This window comes from Pygocentrus nattereri, chromosome 6 (genome assembly GCF_015220715.1).
Source record: "Pygocentrus nattereri isolate fPygNat1 chromosome 6, fPygNat1.pri, whole genome shotgun sequence".
Taxonomy (NCBI): domain Eukaryota; kingdom Metazoa; phylum Chordata; class Actinopteri; order Characiformes; family Serrasalmidae; genus Pygocentrus; species Pygocentrus nattereri.
Genome location: NC_051216.1, coordinates 33,300,985 through 33,321,174, shown reverse-complemented (window position 1 = coordinate 33,321,174; position 20,190 = coordinate 33,300,985). Strand labels below are relative to the sequence as shown.

The 20,190-nt window shown below is 39.4% G+C and overlaps 1 protein-coding gene and 1 long non-coding RNA gene across 4 annotated transcripts in view; one reads left to right on the top strand and one right to left on the bottom strand.

The window, feature by feature from the left end:
* The window catches only part of LOC119263552, a 33,198-nt gene extending 13,703 nt beyond the window's left edge, over positions 1-19,495 (top strand). The window contains exons 2-3 of the long non-coding RNA XR_005130350.1: positions 15,685-16,299; positions 17,078-19,495. This is a non-coding gene — a long non-coding RNA (uncharacterized LOC119263552). The remainder of the gene's footprint in view (positions 1-15,684; positions 16,300-17,077) is intronic.
* Positions 3,090-20,190, bottom strand: part of clybl (citrate lyase beta like) — a 100,153-nt gene continuing 83,052 nt past the window's right edge. The window contains exons 4-9 of one of the 3 annotated variants that reach the window (XR_001857745.2): positions 15,266-15,367; positions 13,983-14,076; positions 13,613-13,780; positions 5,529-5,653; positions 4,654-4,768; positions 3,090-4,058 (exon numbers count right to left, since the gene is read on the bottom strand). Coding sequence is in view for 1 of the 3 variants with exons in the window: in XM_017695178.2 (XP_017550667.1) it covers positions 3,963-4,058; positions 5,529-5,653; positions 13,613-13,780; positions 13,983-14,076; positions 15,266-15,367 (585 nt within the window). In the remaining 2 variants the exon portion in view is untranslated. Of the gene's footprint in view, positions 4,059-4,653; positions 4,769-5,528; positions 5,654-13,612; positions 13,781-13,962; positions 14,077-15,265; positions 15,368-20,190 lie in introns of all 3 variants that reach the window. The other 2 variants (XR_005130349.1, XM_017695178.2) reach the window with 2 other exon arrangements.

Here is a 20,190-nt window from a genome sequence, read left to right as displayed (position 1 = left end):
CTTAAGAAGCCTCTCGCTCCATTATAAGCTATTCCTGTTTTATGGCGGGGGAATAATCTTTGCTGAAATTGGTTTGTCACATATTGTCATTAGCGCGCTAGTAAAACAATGAAGTCATTATTGGCAGATCCCCGGGCGAGAAATTAGGCGAGGAAAAGCGTCTCCGCCGCGCGGGCCCCGTCGAGAGGAATGAAAATATGCAAAACGTTTCGTTTTAATTTCGCTCTGACGGGTTTTTTTGCATACGCGCGCATTTTCTCCGGCGGATTTCTGTCTGATGGTTTCCGAAAGCAATCTCGACATGTAACGCACAACACAGGGACCCGAGTCCGGCCTAATTGAGTGGCGTCGAGGTCCTAATCGCGTTAATTGTAATGAACTCTCTTTGGGAATAGTAGCAAATGTATTTAAATAATTCCGCCTCGTGAGCTGAGCAGATTATGTCAAGTTAGCAGCTTAATAAAAATGTCATGTAAAATTACACACAGATGGAAAGAGTGAGCAGCTCCAGCTCAGGCCATCCCTCAAATCCCCTGAATATCACTGGAACTACAGTGTACTGTGTAAACGTCTATGCACCTGTGAGCAGAATTAAAGTTATTTATTTAGGCAGTTAATGTGGTTATTTGCTCTGAAAAGAGACTAAATAATGTTCTTAACTATTTTCAAACCTCAGAGACAGCAAGGTGTTGGCTGTGGTTATCATCCAAATAACTGGTTCGGCTCATTAATGCTCCATTAAGTCACGTGTGCTTGGTCCACGTGATGACTGGTGTGCTGAGGAGAAATCTAGAACCAAAGATTGTTCTTCAAACAAGCTCAATTAATGTCAACCATTTTTTTTGTCAAAATAATTTTTTTGGACTTATTTTGCTGTATACAGTGATTAGACCATGTTATTATACAGTGATATATATATATATATGTTATTACAAACCACAAAGCCATTTTAAGTAACATGCTTAGGTGCTTAAGACTTTTAAGAGAAGAGCAGTGGACAGGCTTGCGTCAGCACATCAGTAAGGATCATTTCATAGTTAAGTACAAAAGCGTGTCTCACTGTATTTTAGATGTACTCTCAGGAAAAGGGGAACTTAACTGTTACTAGAGTGGTACCCTCACCAGTACTTTTAGTTAAAGAAGATAACTGTGCCATATTTAATTGCAATCATTTTTTACAAACTGCTTTAACTCCACACAGCCTTTCTCCAGCCTTTTTATTTTATTGTCCTTTTTCTAAACATTCCATTATGAAAAGGTAGAAATAAGTACCCTTTCTCTGGGAAAGCAACTTACTTAAGGTACACAGTTGGACCCTAAAACCACTTTTGTATCTTTCCAAGTGCATTTACTTTGCTTGTGCCTTGATAAACAAAAAATGTATCATCTGAAAATGCACAGTAAACAGTTTCAGTTCCAAAGTAAACCCACTGCAAGTACCTATTCCTGACCAACATGTGCTTACTGACACACTGACAAAGTTTCAATGATAAAGACGCAAGTCCAGACAGTGGGGTCAGTCACACTGCACTTGTATACTGTATTTACAGTACACCTTTGCTAAAGGTAATACTAAAATGTTTGACAAAAAACATTTGACTAAAGTGGAAAACAAAGTTTCAGTTATGTCTCAGCTTTTGCTTTGTTTTCCTTACATGGTTTCACTTTGACAGACAAAACAGACTTAGCAAGCAGTGCAAGCTTTCTTTAAGCTCTCCAAGATAGCTACAGCTGAATCTCTCAACCTGGGGTTCCATCACTACACATCTTGCATATCTTTTCTAAGCCCATTGGCCTATTGGGCTTAAAGCCCAGTGTTCTAAGCTACTGACTTATGCAGACGCCGTGTCTCATTGTGGGAAATTCAGCAGCGGCCAGCCAGGCGTTGGGCGTTTCTCCATGGCCAAGACATGACGGGAGGGCGGAAAATGAGATTGACCAAAACAAATATAAAAACCATTAGAAAATTAAAAATAAATGAGAATGAAAGACTAAGTGAAGGGGGAGGTGTTGGGATGGGGAGCGCGGGCCTGGTGCCAAGCAGGCAGCTTACTGTCGGCCCTTTGGGCTGGTCACAGCAGTGGCCTCCATTTTTTGTCTGCATCCCTTGCCTGGCACCAAGCACAGACCTGAAGACTCACCACAGACACGATTGATCACGCCACATCCAGCCGAACGCTACACCGAGGCCTTCATTACCATAGTGACCAACTGAACTATTAACCATCCAACCCCTCCCCACCCCTTCTGCCCTTCTTGCCAAAGCCTCATCAACAGTGGGAGACAAAAGACTGGCAGCCACGAGAAAGAACAGTGTGTTCTGCAGGATGCATTCATGAGAAAAAAAAGCACAAGGACAAGTGTCAAAATGACAGTCATTCATTCAAAATGACATCCTGGAGCTTTATTTAAAAAGGAGCTTTCTTAACATGTAGTGTTGTTGGAGGTTTGTCAGAAACATGAGGACAATGGCAGCATGTAATCTCAGTTCTTGGGCACGTTCAGGGTGAAAAGCGAATGATTCTTACACTGTCCGGATGAAGTCCGCAAGCCACAAGGCTTGAGTAACAAAGCAGTGCAAAAAAAAAGAGAAACTGTAGATATTTACTTTCACCAAAGTAGACAAACACTGGCTCCTGGAGAGTGTGCGTGCGTGCAATGTTGCCACGCAGGTCAGCTTAGAGCTGATGCCTGCTTCAAGATGTATTCATTCCCCCCACTCTTCACCAGCTCAGAGTGCCCTCTTAAACAAAGGCGTGTGGTCTGGAGTGGGCTGCTGGCCCAAACTCTCCTCTCACTGTTGGTTTAAGGACATTCATGGCGGCTGTTTGGCAAATGATGTTTTGATGTGCTGTGGTCTGGATGAGTATAGAGGAGCCTCAGGGCTGAATGGAGAAACAACTGTTTGTTTGCCCTTTTGCCAGGCACACAGAACCCTGGCCCAGAAACTGACCAGAGCAAGGCAGAAGGCACACACATACACACACATATGACAACACAAACAGCACACTGCCTGAATATATACAAGGGGAAAAAAAATCACATGTATGTATCTATATACTGTACTGCACAGAAGTCAAAGACCACCATTTATTAATTTTATTTCCATTCAAAATCACCATTACGTACAAGTAATTTTTCAGCATCAGGACAAAAAACAGAACATATTCAACAGAAAACTGCACAGAAGCCTCAACAACTAAATATATTTTTCACTATATAGAGTGTCCATCCTTTGCAGTTACTACAGCTTCCAATCTTACTGGAAGACCTGCTTTCAGTTTTTCAAATCTGCAGGGATATTTTTACACATCTCCAAAGTTTAGTCTTAGAATTTTCCGCTTCACATGAACCAAGTAATCCTTTGTATGCTTCTTTGTATGACTTGTAAATGTTCTTTTTTGTCCATTACCTCTTCTCAGCGAGGGCTTCTTGACAGCCACACATTTTTCAGACTCAGTGCTGAGTTGTCTTCTCACTGTGGAAGGATGGACAGAAACATCTGTGGATTTTTTCAGTTCTTTTTATTTGTATTCCCCCCTTCCTTGTGCAAGTGCATTATCTCACATCTAATCTGCGCAGCAATATTTGCTGAAAAATTTATGTGAACTTAAAAAGTTATTTTTAACTGGTAACAATAAATGAAGGGCGGTCTCTGACTTTTGCACCATACTGTATGTGTGTGTGTGTGTGTGTGTGTGTGTGTGTGTGTGTGTGTGATAAATTTATATATGAATGTAAACATGTAAATTAAATTTAAAAAATCATAAACATAGATACACACTAATAACGCTTTGAAATTGCAGACTATGCCATCAGGCCACTTGCTACTGCTGATTTTAGACAACGTTAGAGCTACAGCTAATGATCCGAGAGGACACATGTCTGTCTGGACTTCCCAGTTTATCATCCGATGCCCTGCACAGTGACAGATATGGCTGCCCGCACAGCCCCAGTTTGGCTCATTTCCCCTGGACGGCTGAGGCCAAGGTGACGATGTTCTGGGCCTGCTTCAATGACGGCATGTCAATCATACTGCCATGGAAGGTGAACGCGCCCTGGAGAGAGAAAAGCACAATACTGGATGAATTAAAACGTTAAAAAGTCCACAGAGATTAAAATGGTTATTTTTTTATTTTCCACTCCATTAAAGTTGCACACGAACATCCCCCAAACTAGCAATTACAAGTGGTCACTTTGTGGTTTCAAGCTTATTACTGACCTTTCCTCATAAAGGAGGGGAAAGAATGGTTTTAGTGATCAGAGGTAGCGGCCACTGATGTTTCTAATGACAAAGCAGTTATCTTTTGTGTCATTTGGGTGGGTGGGTGGGAGGGAAGTTCTGTCAGTCGGTTGGTCTGTCTGTCTCTCTGTCTGTCCATCTTTCTATCATGCCAGACTTCATAATTATAAAAATGAAGTAAGACCACCTAACAAGCAAGTGAACGCAGCATTAGTTTATATGTAACTGCTAATTTGCTGTAAGGAGCTCCTTAGCCAGAAATATGTGGATCACTATACTAGCAAACAGTTATTTAACAGCTTTCTGACAGTGTGAGCAGCAATTATAATTTAAATTAGCCTCCATGTTTAATTGGCATTCTAACAAAAGTGGTGTCTATTTGTTTGGCAGTATGCTGCAGATCAACAAACCCTTTCAGGAAGCTTGTGGCTAAAAGCAGTGTTGTGTGTTTTATTCGTGTCAGTTGGAGATTTGTGAAAACACTGTTCTCCACCAAGACGCTCTTCTTTAGCTGCACGGAAAAGGCTGAAACAAGAGAAAAAACAAAGGAAATGCTTCTGACAGCTGCATGAAATATTGCTGGAAGTCTTTTATTTGATTGTTAAATGCCTTCATTCATTTCACCACTGCACAGTGCCAGATATTTCAATCAGCCAACACCAGTCGAAATAAGCTTCTGTTATACAGAGTCATGTTTGCAGTAATGCTTGTTTATTGCCAAGAGCAACACAATGAACATGAATGTTAGTAGCAGCATTAGCCTAAAATTCCAAGTGATAGAAAGAGCCCAGAGCTCAGGTGGGTGTTTTATAGACTTTTTCTTGTCTATTTGAAGTGGAGTTTAACAGGCCAAAGAACAAGTAGGAAAGAGGCAAACTCGAAGAGTGTCAGTACTCCAGTGTGTGGCCTAATGGCGAGCAATGAGAGTAGAGCATTGAGAGGGCCACACGAGCTCCCCCAGGCAAGCCTTAATCTAAGAATTACTGGCACCAAGGTGTGGGCAGATTGTGCATTAGCAGCACACCAACTCCAGTGTGGGCAGCCCCACAAGCACGAAACACAGGACTCAGTGATGCACTGAATTAGGGACAACAGTATTCCTGCTTTCTTTCACTTTGTTAAGTTCTGAACAGCAAAGAGGTGTGACTGTGGCTTCACTGTCCATAATGGACAAGGAATCAGCAACCACCAAATTTACCTCCGCTGACTGCATGGCAATGAATACATATGTTGGAGGGTGGTGTGAGGGGTGATAGTGGGGCTGTGATGATTCAGTGATGTTTACCTTCCCCATCTTCTGATGATCCTCAAATGCAGCAATTAACTGAGTAGCCCATTTGACTCTCTCAGGACTAGGGGAGAACTCCTCTTGTACAGCCTTGATTTGGTTTGGGTGGATCACTTGTTTTCCTTGAGAGAAATGTCAAAGATATGAGAATATTATTTACTGTAAAAAAAACTTTAAAAAGTACGTCAACTTACTGTAATACAAATTTTCTCTAAACTTTTAATAATGAACTTCTAATACTAAGTAAACAGCACAAAAATCATTATTTGACATTCAATGAATAAAAATTTATTGCAGCAAGTCTGTGACAATTTTATGACAAATATTTTAGTGTAGTAAATAAAATAATTACTTTACATGATCGTTAATTATATCTGCTCTGCACTAGCAGTCTTGTGCAAAAGTGCAAACAGTCAACGTATACATTTTGTTGATTGAAGTGAAAACAAGGGACACAGGGAAGTTATAAATAAGTATATAAATATAGCAGTTCCTGCAACGTTTGTGCACCATTTCTATTTTTCTGCTGAGTTTAACGTATATGTTTTCACTCAGAAGATCAATAAAACATAATTGACCAAAGTGCCAAATTCTGCATGTAAGTCACTTTATAGACAGCACTGTTTTCTTGCACTACAACAATACAGCTATATTAAACTTAAAATGTGTGCTGTATATCTCTAGATAGCGCTGTTATCTGGTGTGTATTATTCTTCTTTATGCATATTAACATTGTCATACTGTGTCATACACTTAATTCTATTCCTATGCATTTGATATTGAACAGTCATATTTGTGGAAACACTCTAACCCAAATCTCTATATTTTGTATCTGTAGCATAGAGTCAAATGCAAAAGTGTGGGCACTCCTGGGTGAATTTAGTTTAAAAAAAAAACAGTAACAGTAATAAACAATAAATAAATAAACAATAAGTTAAAAATAAGTTAACACTTTCACAACAAGAACAAACATAAATATGCCATTTGTTCTGCATTTCTTCCCCCCTTTAAACTCAGCAAATAAACAGCAGCTGTGTTTTAAAAAGCACAGAAGTGTGTTGCCTGTGTTAACTTATGGGTAAATGTATTTAATTTGACCAGGAGTGCCCAAATTTCTGCATACGACTGTATATTTATTAAGTATGGACATGCATTTTAGCATATTTCCCAGCACTTAGCGCAGCTGCACTTGCCCACTGGCTTCTATTATAAAGGAAGTCCAAAAGTTTTCTGCTGTTTCTCCAAGTGTTTATCGACTATACACTACAGTGGCGGCAGAAACTTGTGAAAATCCCTGTATATAAGTAAGTTTTGCTGCAATTAAGCATTAGCTGTACAACAGTCAGTAAACAATGAAGTAGGCTCTGCTGTTCACCCTGACATTTTACATTATTATTTGTAATAGGCTATGAAATGATAGACTTTAATGAAAGGAGCATTTACAATCACAGGCCCCGGTAATGTGATGGCAGAAGCTCAGAGGTCCCGTACAGGTTTAAAGGGCTTTTCTGTGCTTCAGCGTAAAGCCTGTTCTCTGGAGTTTGCTGCCGCATTGGCCAGCATCCTCTCTTTCTATGGTGTGACTCCCCGGCAAGGCTTGAATTTGAGTGACACAGCGGGGAGAGAGGATGCTATGAATCATGGGTGTCATCCTGATTTTCGCCCTGTGCCCTGCTGAACTCTGAAACTTTACTGCACGCTTAGTTACACTTCAATCTGAGCCAGCCTGTGTGAGCCTCTGCTTCTCATTACAGAGCTGTGTGCATGACATGCACACACACACACACACACACACACACACACACACACAAACAGTCAGTTCTAACAAAAACGTACAGTGTTACAGAAAGGTTTCAACAACCCTGGTTGAATTACATTTAGTTGATTTTCCAAGTAAAAATAAGTTAACACATCCTCTACAGAAAATACATTTTAATATGTTTTATTATTATTATTACTTTTATTTATTTATTTTTTTAGCAAATTTCAGTATGCATTTTTTTTATTTAATTGCTACGTTTAATAGGCTGGAAAAAAAACTAAAACACTGGCATAACTTTTGCAAAGGCCACATTTTGTAGTTTTTTTTCTCTATATGATAAATTCAGCAAATAAACAGTAAATGTGCATTAAATGTGCAGAAGTATGTTCTATATAGAGGACATGCACATATTTTTACTTAGAAAATCAACAACACAGGTGTGCTCAAACTTTTGCATGACTGTATATATACAGTATTTTGGTGTTGTTGGAACAAAACCTTGTATCTCCGTTTTTGTTTTTCAGTTTTCGACCTAATTTGAAAGTACCTGTTGTTCTTAACGTTGTCTGTAAATTTCATGATGAATGGACCAATAGAAACGGCCTAAAATCACTCTGAAAAAAGTCTGGTTCCATTGACTTACATTGAAAGTACAGTATGTTTTTTTCTTCTCCTGTAAAGTTACCGTTTTGGAGATAGGAGGTTTTGTTTCCGACAACAGCGATATGATCACTATCAGAGTAAAAACGTTCTATCACGCTATCTAAAAGGTAACTTCACAGAAGAGAAAATTGTTAAGTCTTAAAAGAATTTCTTCCAAATAATTTGAGACCATTTATATGGGTCCATTCATTATGTACACAATGAATTAAATTCCATAAAAAAATGGAGATACACATTATGGCTACCAATTGGCTGATAATACTGGGCACGTGGACATCCTGTGGCTTTACTGCTATTGGAAAAATCCTGCTGATAAAACACTGATAATTACACAGAAAAATTCTAAGAATTTCTAAGAATTCTAAGAATAGCACAGGTAAGGTGTGGAGTTTGCAAAGCTTACAGTCACTAAACGTATTTCTATTTGATATAGTAGCTGCAGTTCATTTAGGCTGAACTGCTAAACCTAACACAAGTACCATCATAGTTAAAATAATAAAAATAAATGTAAAATGCAACTTTTATATGAAGAGAACACAAAAAAACAAATTCCTCGAAGGAACTTCATAAAAAAAAAATAAGGAAAAAAAGCTATATAACAGAAACCAACAAAATTGCTAAAAATCCTGGGAAACTTTGCTTCAGTGCTATTTAAAGTATTTAAGAGTTTTATTTACTGGGTTCACAGCTTACTATCGGATGAGTCAGTGAATCACTGTTTAACTAAAACAATATTTTTTTTTAGGTTTAATATATACAGTCTTACAGCTCAGTCAAAATGTGGAAACAATCATAAGCACACACACACAATAGATGTAAGCAACTGATGTCTGTAAGGCTCAGCTTTGAGTGTGTTAATGACCTGATAGTGGGGTGAGAAATTGGAGAAGACTATAACTGATGACCATGAAATCTCACTTTATATGATGCGAGGCAGCCATGTGCTTATGTCTCTATACACAAAAAAGAAGGGAAAAAAATCCTAGAATCCGTCTGCAAGTTAAATGCTGTTCAATATGAAGTGAATCTCAAAATACTCATTCACCCTTTACATTTAATCATCCATTTTTACACTGCACTTCTATCATCTAAATTTTATTTTTAATCAAGGGTTACACACTTTTTTCTTTCATCTCGAGAAGCTGACCCATCTGATGATCAGGGGCAGCAAAATCACCCATATTTATTCTGATAACATCGGTCTAAAATTGCAGCAGTAAAATGCTGACTGGATTTCCAGCACATAATTCCTAGCTGTAAGTTAGGTGGTAGAAAGCGCCGAGGCGCTGCAGCCATCAGCGGGGACCCATCACTTTACGGCTTAAGAGTCTCCAAAGAACAAATCCGCAAAGGTAGCTGGCAGGCTGAGAATTCAGCGCATGAGAAAACCATTAGCTCCATCTGCTAGCCTTACCCCAGTTAACCCCTCTGAACAACTCGCAGCCATGTGCGACACATTTCAACTTGCACACATTTCACTCACAATGTAACATATGATTGACATTATTAGGCTTTAATATGTTAACACACTGCAGCACTAGGCACAGGTGTTACTCTTTTGTCACATTTGTTTCAGTGACGTGGAGACAAGAGTGTTCTACAACATGTAGCTTACTGCCTAGCTTACATCCAGCAACAGTTAATGAATAATGCACAACAAAAATAGCTAAGGGGCAAGAAAAGAAAAAAAACAATGCTGTTTACAAATGACAGTGAGACGTACAGTTAAATGTAAATAAACCAAACCAGCTTGGCAGGAGTGTTTGTGGCTGTCGGGCAGGCAGGGCCCGGCGTACGCAGAGGAGCGGAGGGTGTGGGTGGAGAGCGATGTGTGTACTGTCCCTCTCCGGTCCCAGAGGAGCCGGCCTGTTGGATCAACAGCCTAAAGAGGAGGCTCAGGGCCCGCGTCTGCGACGCCCAGCCCAGAAAAGGCTGGCAGGGGGTAGTTCCCTCACATCAACAAAATATGCCCCCTTCCCTGTACTGCCACCTGTTCAGGAGCTGTCTGCTCTAAGCCAGCTAGTGACAGAGCCAGCACAGGGGGCGTGCCTGGCTCTATCACCACGTTGCTATTGGTCAGCTACAGAGAATCACTAATGCTTCCCAAAGCTGGCAAACCAATCACAGCATGCCATCTGGTATGGGAACATCTCATTGGGGAGTTCTGGTTTAGCAGAAAGCCCCTGTTAGACCACGTTCACAGAACCAAAAACAGGAATTTTGGCAGTTTAATTACTTTGTTTTTTCTGTAAGAAACAGAATATCAGTGCAAAAGTAAATTGATCAAGTTAAAATTTAGAAAGTGGTAAAAGGGAAAAAAGAGAAGGCACTTAAATAAAGAAAAAAGAATAGGCAAAGAAAATCATAAACTAATCTTCACATAATTACATAATTTAAATATAAGAGGAGCCTCTCAATCCAAAACATCATGTGTTAATCAACGTATTCGTACTTCTGTAATTGTGTAAATCATAGACAAACATCTCATGAGCTTTAATGAGAACGATGTGCTTTAATGCAGCTATGAAACATGCACAGACCAACACGTGATTAATTAAATGTTTTTTTTTGCTCTACTTGTTAATTGCTAAATAATATATGTGTGTGCTGTGTTCAGACTCACACCAGATATTTGGACTTTCAACAAATACTTAAAACTGATATTTAATAATATATTTATTGTGCTTGAAGTGCACAATGTTTAGGTGAGATCTAGCTACTGTGAAAATGTAGCATTTTCTTCATTTTACTACATTTGTAACCCTATAGAAATGTTGCAATTCTCTGCAAAGCTAATCCAGGAAGATTTAATCCTGATTTCTACAATTTAGAAATGTGTATGCAAGTATGAAATATCCAATATAGGCAAAATACAGGATATCTGCATCAGCCCACAATTCCCATACTGATGCATCCCTAAAACTGACTGACCATGAAGGAAACTGAAACTTGACTGACATTCTTAAACTCTCTTTAAATAACAGTACTCTAAATGTCAAATTATATGCATGCTCCCAAAACTCATTAAAATAACGGTTTTGTAAAATGCATAATAAGCTACATCACGGTGACATGGCTTCAGTTCTCTATATGCACTCATAAACACACACACACACACACACACACACACACACACACACACACACACACACACACACACACACAGACACACACACACACACACACACACACAGACACATGGAGGGTGTAAAGTGTAAACAGTGTCTGTGGTGAGCTTCCTCACCTAGGCAGAGTGTCTAGCAGTGGCTAACAGTTCTGCTGTGGAGTTCAGCAGCTAGCTGAGGGATCTGCACTCACTCTCACTCATACAGGCTCAGAATGCACTCATGAGACTCCATCCCTCCTGCCGGTAGACGCACGCTGGCGGACAGAACGCTCCACTGGTACTCTGTGAAATGGCACGCACAGCCTGGCTTTGTGACTGCGCAAATTACACCTAACCCCAATTTTGTGGCTGTCTCCAGAATGTGCTTGCACTGTGCAACAAATCATGAAATATTTGGAAAATACCTTCAGTTCTACCACTGATATGCATTTTCTTTTACATTTCTATGCAGTGACTGTTAGTTCTTGGTTTACCCGCAGCCACACACAACAGAACATAAGCACATTGAATCACATTCATTGGACGGTTAATATGTGGTCCACATAGGAAACTAAATTTAGTGGAGAAAGTGGTAAAATAGAGAAAGAAAAAAGAAAAAGGGGATAAAGAAGGGAGAAGAAGAATGCTGCGAGACAAAAGCCCTGTGCTCTGGAGGAATGGCAGTGTTGCTGTAAACAGAGATGAGCAGGGGGAACAGTGTGTGTTCTGCAAACAGCCATTACATATTCATTAGCGGAGGCTCTGAGGAGGGCTGCCTGTGGCCTCCTGTGGCCAGTTACCCGCTCACCGGGGCTCCACACACACGCGTTGCCTGGCTACAAACCCACACAGCACTTAGCCGTGAACATACAGCCATGCAATGAGGAATATGCACAGACACACAAGAATATGCTTGGGCGACATAAGCATGCGCACAAAATAACCTCACCAAATTACGCAAAGGCCTCAAATCAGACCTAAATTCGGTGTTCAACTGGGTAGCAAGCAGTCGGTTTGTTTATAAAAACCTCCACAACAAATTATGAAAACACAAGTAAGATAAATGCAACGGCACAAGCTGTCACACATTCCTGAAAAGCCTGCATCAAGAAGACCGAGCAGTCGGGTTCAAAGCAGCATTCTGAAGAATTCATAAAAGCACTAATGAGCTGGAAGTCCAGTAAATGAGCGGGCCGAGAACTCAAAGGAGCAGGCACGGAAACATGAAGAGAGCCGCACAGCCTGAGGGACAGCCACAGTACCCGAGCACCCTCTACACTACAGCAGATGGGCCTATAAAGCACATATAACTACAGTATGTTCCTGCATTGGGACCCTGTAATATAATATTATTAACAGACTACAGAGGACATGTAGAAGAAGGACTATGATAAGAATTAGTGATAGAACAAAATACTGACTGTAGTGTATATATTCAGTACAGCAGAAACACAGAGGTGATATCAGTGCAAAGTAAAGTAGAGGCTATATACAGAACTGTGCAAAAGACTTCTTAGAAAATGACTTGAAAAGTTGTTTACAATAAAAATAAATAAATAAATAAGCAACATGTTGTGATTTTGTGTCTGTCACTACTTGAACACTCATTTTCAAAGCTTTTCTTATGGAATCCATCCACTACCTAGTTTTATCTAATCAATCCTTCATCAGACTAAATCAGGTGCTGCTGATGGAGCCCTATGCAAGGGCTGGAAAACAGTGAAATGCCAAGAACTGTAACTATAGTCATCCAACCAACATATCAATATAACTTTACTGAAAACAAAAATGTGTTACATGTTACTGTATGTTTTTTGCTTGTTTGCATTCATTTAGCTTTTATGATGAATTATAGGATCAAGGAGGCAGTGCTGGGTAGTACTGACACAATTCAATATCAAAATATTTTCATAAACACCATCATATAATGTAACACATTAGCATTAATAAAGTTAAGGAACAAATAAATCTATGTTTCCTCAGTACTTGCATGCTATATTAATGTTTTACACCTGACACAGCTTGCTTTGACTGGGCTTATTTCGGTTCTGCCTCTCTTAAAATGCAACATAAACAAATGCACCGCATAGTTGTCATATTGTATGGAACTTTATTACAACATAAAGCAATGTATAATATTGCATCATTCTGTAAGCTTGTAGCTAGTGTGTCAGCATGCCATGAGAGCTTTTAATCAGGACACTATAAAGAATAGTTTTTGTTCCCAATATTGTACTTTTATGCACTAATTAACTTAAAATGTAAACAATTCTATATACACGCTCCTTAGTTTTACTGTATTGAAAAATATCTTTAATTGAGGTACTAGAAACCTTTTATACAAACTGAAATATCCATATAATTACTTACTTTTAAACTAAGTTTCTGTTTTTACCAATAATGCTAAAACCACAAGTCAACATATTGAGTGTCAATGTGATACTCAAAACAATATATAATCCAGCATTATGGAGGACATGTTTAGGACAAACACATCAAACTCAAACTCCACATAGTGACACAGCGTGAGGGGTTTACTGAACAGCATACCAGTGAAGCCCATGAGTGCGCCCTCTCTGGCCTGTTGCCGCAGCCCTTCTCCATCCTGGTAGTCAATGTAAACAAGGTCAATAGCCTGGAGGCCAAAAGCTTTAGTAGTGACCACAACTTTCTGACGTGCATACAGCAGCTCTCGGGCATCTTTGGTCCTTGTGGCCCCTTTAAAAGAGACAATATTGCATGCATGTACAAATCAGAGGTGGAACATTAAGGCACAAATGTAAATGAAATAATGAAAATGAAAAGACTGACTGTGTCCTTTACAGTTGAGGCAGCCAATAAGATAGGAGCTACTGTCATAACAATAACAATCATAGATCAAGCAGAGTAAAAGAACAGACCAGTGTATTAATGGGCAGACCTATGCTGGCACAGAAGTCATCGGAGCCGAACACCACTCCGTCGTGATGCAGACCAACTTTTGGTCCGAGCTGCCGGATCTCTTCACACACAGCCTGGGACGCACAGAGGAGACACAAAGAGCTCTGTCTGTGTGTGTGAGAAAGCGTGTGTGCGTGTGTATCCTGGCACTCGATCAAGTCTCCCAGTCAGATGTCTCAAATTTCCCCCATAACTCCCTCAATCAATGTCTCTGCTTCAGCTCTTCACATAGAAGTTTAGATAGGGAAAACGATCAGTTATAAAAACAATAACACACAGTCATTATTAATGGCCTGATATGGCTCTGTCTCTGTGAATAAACAAGACAAAAAACAAAACAAAACAAAAAAAAACTAAAAACAAAATCATAATCTGTGAAGGCTGTCCAGAGCTGGGACAGAGCACCAAAGTTGTGTTGAAGAAAGGAAAGTTTGGAATGTGATATGATTGTGTCAGGCATGGAGCAGATGGAATTTGTCTCATGCTTTAGCAAGGCTCCAAATAAATTTCACTTCTTGCTGTGACTCTGCAATATTTCCCTGTCTGCGCTTTGGGATGGGAAAAAGACTGAGAGGTAAAAATAATGCAATATCAAAAACAAGGAAAAAGAAAATCAGAAGAAATTGAGCTGAATTTTTTCCAGTCTATGCAAAAATTTGGGGGCAATTTTTTATTTATGGCGCAATTAAAGGGAAATTCCACTGATTTTTACAAATTTCAGCATAAGCTGCCTTGTGTTGTGATATGTTTTGGAATAAAACAATTTTTAAACTCTTCATTGATGGCAGATAGGGATATGCAAGGTAAAATAGTCACCAAAGAAACCTTTTTTTTATTATACTATTCTACGATTATTAACTTTCCAAAATGTGTCGGTTCCATTGTGTAGTTTCACTGGTGATTTTGGATAATAATTTGGATTTGGATTTGTCTTTTGTAGACCCTGGCAAACCTTGGATCCTATCACCATTGTAAACCAATCTAAATGGATTTCACATTAAACTACTCTGAAAGATTTTCTCTCAATGGTTGAATTATATAGAAATGAAAAAATAACAGGTGGACATCCACTTCAACTATGGCCCAATAGTTAACTGCAAAGGGCAAAAAAACTGATTTTTGGAGAAAAAAAAATGACAAAAATAGTTATCACCTGTCAAAAAAACTGCAGACACTGACATACTGTGCACAATGACAGCTTCTTTAATCTGATTGCTTTGGTATATAAACTTCTTACATCTGCATTTTTAGGCTGGTATTTACCTTAAAATTCAGCAACCCCACAGCAGTTTCTACAAAGGTGACTAAGCGAATGGGTTCCATCAGCTTCCGGCCTTTTAAGTGATGCTGAAACCTGTCAACAAACTGACATACACACACATCCATGCAGAGACACACGCAAATCATTATTTATTCATAAATAATGACCAGCACTCATCTGCGGGGAACATCAAAGAGAAAGATCACCATCTGAAAAAAAAGAGGAAATTGTTCGTTATTGTGGGGAGTTTCATAGCCTGTCTGACATCAGCATTTGAACTCTTAAAAAAAAAATCCTTTTAATCATGTTCAAACTGATGGCACATTACATGTGACAGACATCCAATTAAATCTGAGAAGAAAAAAATATCCTGAGTCAGGGTTTAGAATTGAGAGTTATATGCTTTTTTTTTCCTTTTTAGAAACGCAACAGTATTCATTCACTCTTGGGGCCTCGGACTAACGGCTGCTTCGCAAGTCCCCTCAAGACATACTACATGTTCCAGTGCGTCTTTAGAGAGAGAAAAGAGGGAAAATGAAAAGCCAAGGGACAAGATTTAGGCTTTCTGGGAGTGCATTTCATTTTGGCATTATGCGTGTTTTTTTTTTTCTTTCCAAGCCTCCCCGGGCAGACGGACCAGCGAGACGTGTGACAATCAGGGTGTGATGTGACACTTCTCCCAGCCTTTCATTCTCCTGCGTTTTTCCCACTAATATTTAAGCTTACCTAAGAAGGCTTTAAAATGAAGTTTAGTTCTTTGAAGACCAAAGCATTCCAATTTTTTCCAACAGACCAGTTCACAGCTAGCTGTGCACTGCCAGTGGGGTAGCCCGAATTCCAAAATCTATCATCTGGAAACACACAAAAGCACCCTCCGTCAGATATTTCCTTTCAAAGCCAGTTTAAAAAAAAGAGAGAAAAAAGGAGACAGGGTGGAGGGAGAAAAAGAGAGAGAGAGAAAAACTCATAGGAGAAATGTGTAATTCCCTGTCCCCTCTCTTTCACACACTGGGGACTGAGGATCAAAATAACCCAGGTAAGTCCAGCCTATTTTTTTTTTCTTCCTCCCCAAATAAAGATAAAAATATCCCATGCATGCTTGTTTTATTAGCTCAAAGAATACGGCTTCATTGAGGGATTTTTTTTCTAATGGGGAGAATTTTAATCATCTCCCCATTCAATCTCAGTAGGATAAATCATATCTGAGAGATTTGCATAAATATAAACCATCAAAGCCTTTTCATCTTCAAAGGGGTTTTCAAGACCCAATAAGCTTTGTACTGTAATCATCTGAGGTCACAACCCTGCAGGAGCAACGCTGCTATGGCAACATAAAAACTAACGCCGAGGGCTTAGCATAATATTTCCCCGAATGCCGAGAGAGGGCTGTGTTCCCAACCAGGCACTGCGCCCTAGTGTCGACACACTTCCCCTCTCCCACCCCTACCCCGTTTTCTTGCCACTGCCCTGGCATTCTGCACGTTAATTGCAGGTGGCAGGGATGAAGAGTTTATATGGCCCTCGAGAGGAAATAAAAAGCTTGGAATCAAAACAGTTCACAACACAGGCACCATGATTGAGTGGGTTATTACAATGTCGAGTAGTGGCAACAAATTACAGGTATAGCCTATGACTTTATGATGGTGAAGTGTATGGAGAGGCAGCCTCTATTCAATACTTATTCAGCTGGGGGATCTCCTGATTTTCCTCAATGGTGCTTAAGCAATAATACTGTTCCCAGGTTGGAAAAGAAAAAGGCTTTTCTGGTAGGTCAATGGCTCTACGTGAGCTGACCCTTCTACTCCTTTTTTCAGCATTTCTTGAAGAAGAAGAAGAAAGAAGAGGAAAAAAGCACCAAGTCTTCAATAAGAGCTGCATTTGCCCATACTTCAGTGGCCAGATAGTGAGAAGAAAAAAGCCTGAGATTGAAGAGAAAGTGATCATGGGACAAGGAGAGCTGTGGTGAAAAAAGGGCGGCGAGTGGACAAGTTTCAATTAATTTTCTTCAAAAGAGAGCCAGATTAAATGTTTCCGGCCTGGTGAAGTGCTCATTTCAACTGAAGGGGGAAGGGGAATATAAGCGCGCACGAGAGAGAGAGAGAGAGAGAGAGAGAGAGACAGAGAGAGAGATAAAGGGAAAAGCAGAGAGTCGGACCTTTTCAGAAGCTGGTGCATACCCAATGGTGTGGTGGCTAAAGAATGCACGCAGCTCCGAATTTGCAGGAGGATTGTCATCAGACAAAGGGGACGGAGTTACGCCTGTTATAGTCCAATAAGCCTTGTCAGTCAAACAAGTCAAGAGAAAGGAAAGAGAAAGGGAGAGCAAAAGATTTTCACACAAAGGGAAACAAGTAAGTCCGTCTTTTAGCAACAAATCAGTGTGGAGGTTCCTCTGCTAAGCTAGGTGGAGAAAAGAAGAGGAAGATAAACAGTAGAGGGATTTGAGGCCTGACGGCAGAGGACAGGAGGAGGAGGAGGAGGAGGAGGAGGAGAGCCATAATCAGGTTGGAGTACTCCAAGCCCCTGAAGAGCAGTTAGCAAGTTTCTAATCACACATAGAAACACAAGAAACATAGAAAAGAGGAGAGAGAGACAGATTTAGAAGCATTTTATTTCCATAGTATAAATGGTGAATGAACGATGCACATACCACTTATACAAAAAAATAGCATCAAGATACCTCAAGACATTTTCACGAAACACATATTTAGATTTTAGAAAATCAACAAGTTTGAGCACATTTATTTTTTATCCAATCTGTCACATACTGCACTAAATTTAATTAAACAGAACAGCTTATGCTCTTTTTGTATTGAAACATGCAGCTGGCCAGCGTTCTTTAAGTACTAAGAAAAAAACACTACATATTTAGGGAAGCGTCTTGTGACACAATGTGGCATAAATCATGATACAATATATTACATCATATCATCGATGCCTATATTGTCGTTTTATTTATTTATTTACATTTATGCATTTGGCAGATGCCCTTATACAGAGCTACTTACAGTTTAACCATGTTACAGAGGTAGGTCAACTGTAGTGTTAGGAGACTTGCCCAAGATTAACTTAGCATGATGTGCTTGCCCAGGCAGAGAATCAAAGCCCAGTCAGCCACATGGAGTGATAACCATTAGGTCATACTGCTTTCTTTGACTATTTTGTTTTTTAAAGCATCTAATTCACTTGTATGTATTGTTCTGTTGTTTACCCAAGAATTCATTAAGAGAACATGACTTATTATTTTTCTTTCTTGTATACAAAACAACAAGTTTAATATGGCCAAGTAGGATATTGTCAAGTGCCCCAAAATGTTCAGAAACAGCCCTGTTAACCATGTTAGAACAACATGCTAGGCTAAGAAGTACAGTCAGTGACGCTCATTTACAAGAACTGCAGCCATTTCCAAACAGTTTGAAAATGAATTAAACATATCTTCTGAGACAATATGTTGAACACATCTAAAACTTGCATTGCTGTAAATGTTAAACTGCTCTAGTCTGAATTGTTTATTTTTAGCAGTGGATAATAATGAGGTACTGAGGGCAGTCAGTAAGTACACCTGTGTAGAGATATAGAGGGTAGGAGGAAGAGAGAAAGAGAGACACTCCTTTAATGTCTTTCTGTCTTTCTCTCTCTCGTCACTTTCAAAGCAGCAGGCCCATGTCAGGTCAGTGCTACATGACGTCCTGCACCACTCGCAATCTCCCGCACCCTGCTGAGGCTATGAGCTGGGCTCTGGGCAGGCATGTGCAGAGGATACGTCTACACATCCGCACAGAACAAAATGCTTCTCTCTCCCTCTCTCAGATTCAGACTGACTGCTCTCTCTCTCTCTCTCTCTCTCTCTCTCTCTCTCTCTCACACACACACACTCACACACACACACACTGTGAACTTATTACTATTGTTGATTGGTAAGCAATGCTTAATATAAGTCAGTAAAGGACTGTTTAATTAAAACTATTGGAGTTTGTTTAACGGAACCACCATCTATTTTTCACTTTCAAAATGTATACATTATTAAACTGTTAATATGTAAAATACGTTGTTTAGAGTCGTCTGATGAGAAATGGTGCTTTGTAGAGAAACTCACCAAGTCAGAATTGTTCACAGTGGCGATGACGGAAGCTGGAAGTCAAAAGTGTTTAATGCCTCTTAAAGCTACATCAGACAAAGTAATTACATCAAAGGTTATAAATATGCTGCTTGATACCCAAGATGACATACGGTTTTGACTAAATATATATTTCTATTTATTTTAATATTTAATATAATATAATATTTTTTAACATATTCATGGTGGAGGCATACATGTAGTGCGTTGTAAGGCAAAACAGACCAAAAGGAAAACACAATTTCAGATTTATGACTTGAACTTTGAATATGAAAACTCATGAAGACACACATAGATTCACTGGTGGTTTTGGATAGCTAATAAAATTGCTATATTTGTGTTGTAGACATTGTTACCTTTGGTTCTTATCACCACTGTAAACAGTCATTCATTTTCTGCACTCACATGAATACCCTCTGCTCGAAATGAAATCTGCTGACATTATAATCAGCTCTTTAATCAAGAGTTATGAAAATGAAGGGGAATCATTCAAGTAGTTCTGTATCATTGGAAATGTAATTATACAATACAAGGAAAAACCTTTCTTATATGTCCATTAATGTAGCAAGATTTCTAACATAATTTCTCTTGCATTTTCAAGCATTTTCAAATGATGTAAAAGAAAACAAAAACCAAAATGCTGGAAAGAGATTCTGATATGACAGTGACAACCTTCAAAACATATAAAGTAAAACTGATCAAAGACTGCATAAACCAACTGGTCAACTGTCTCTCAAACCCTTTTCTCTTTTTTGATAGCCTGACCCAAGCATGTCAGGAGGCTTACAGTGAGTGAGGAAATATTATTTG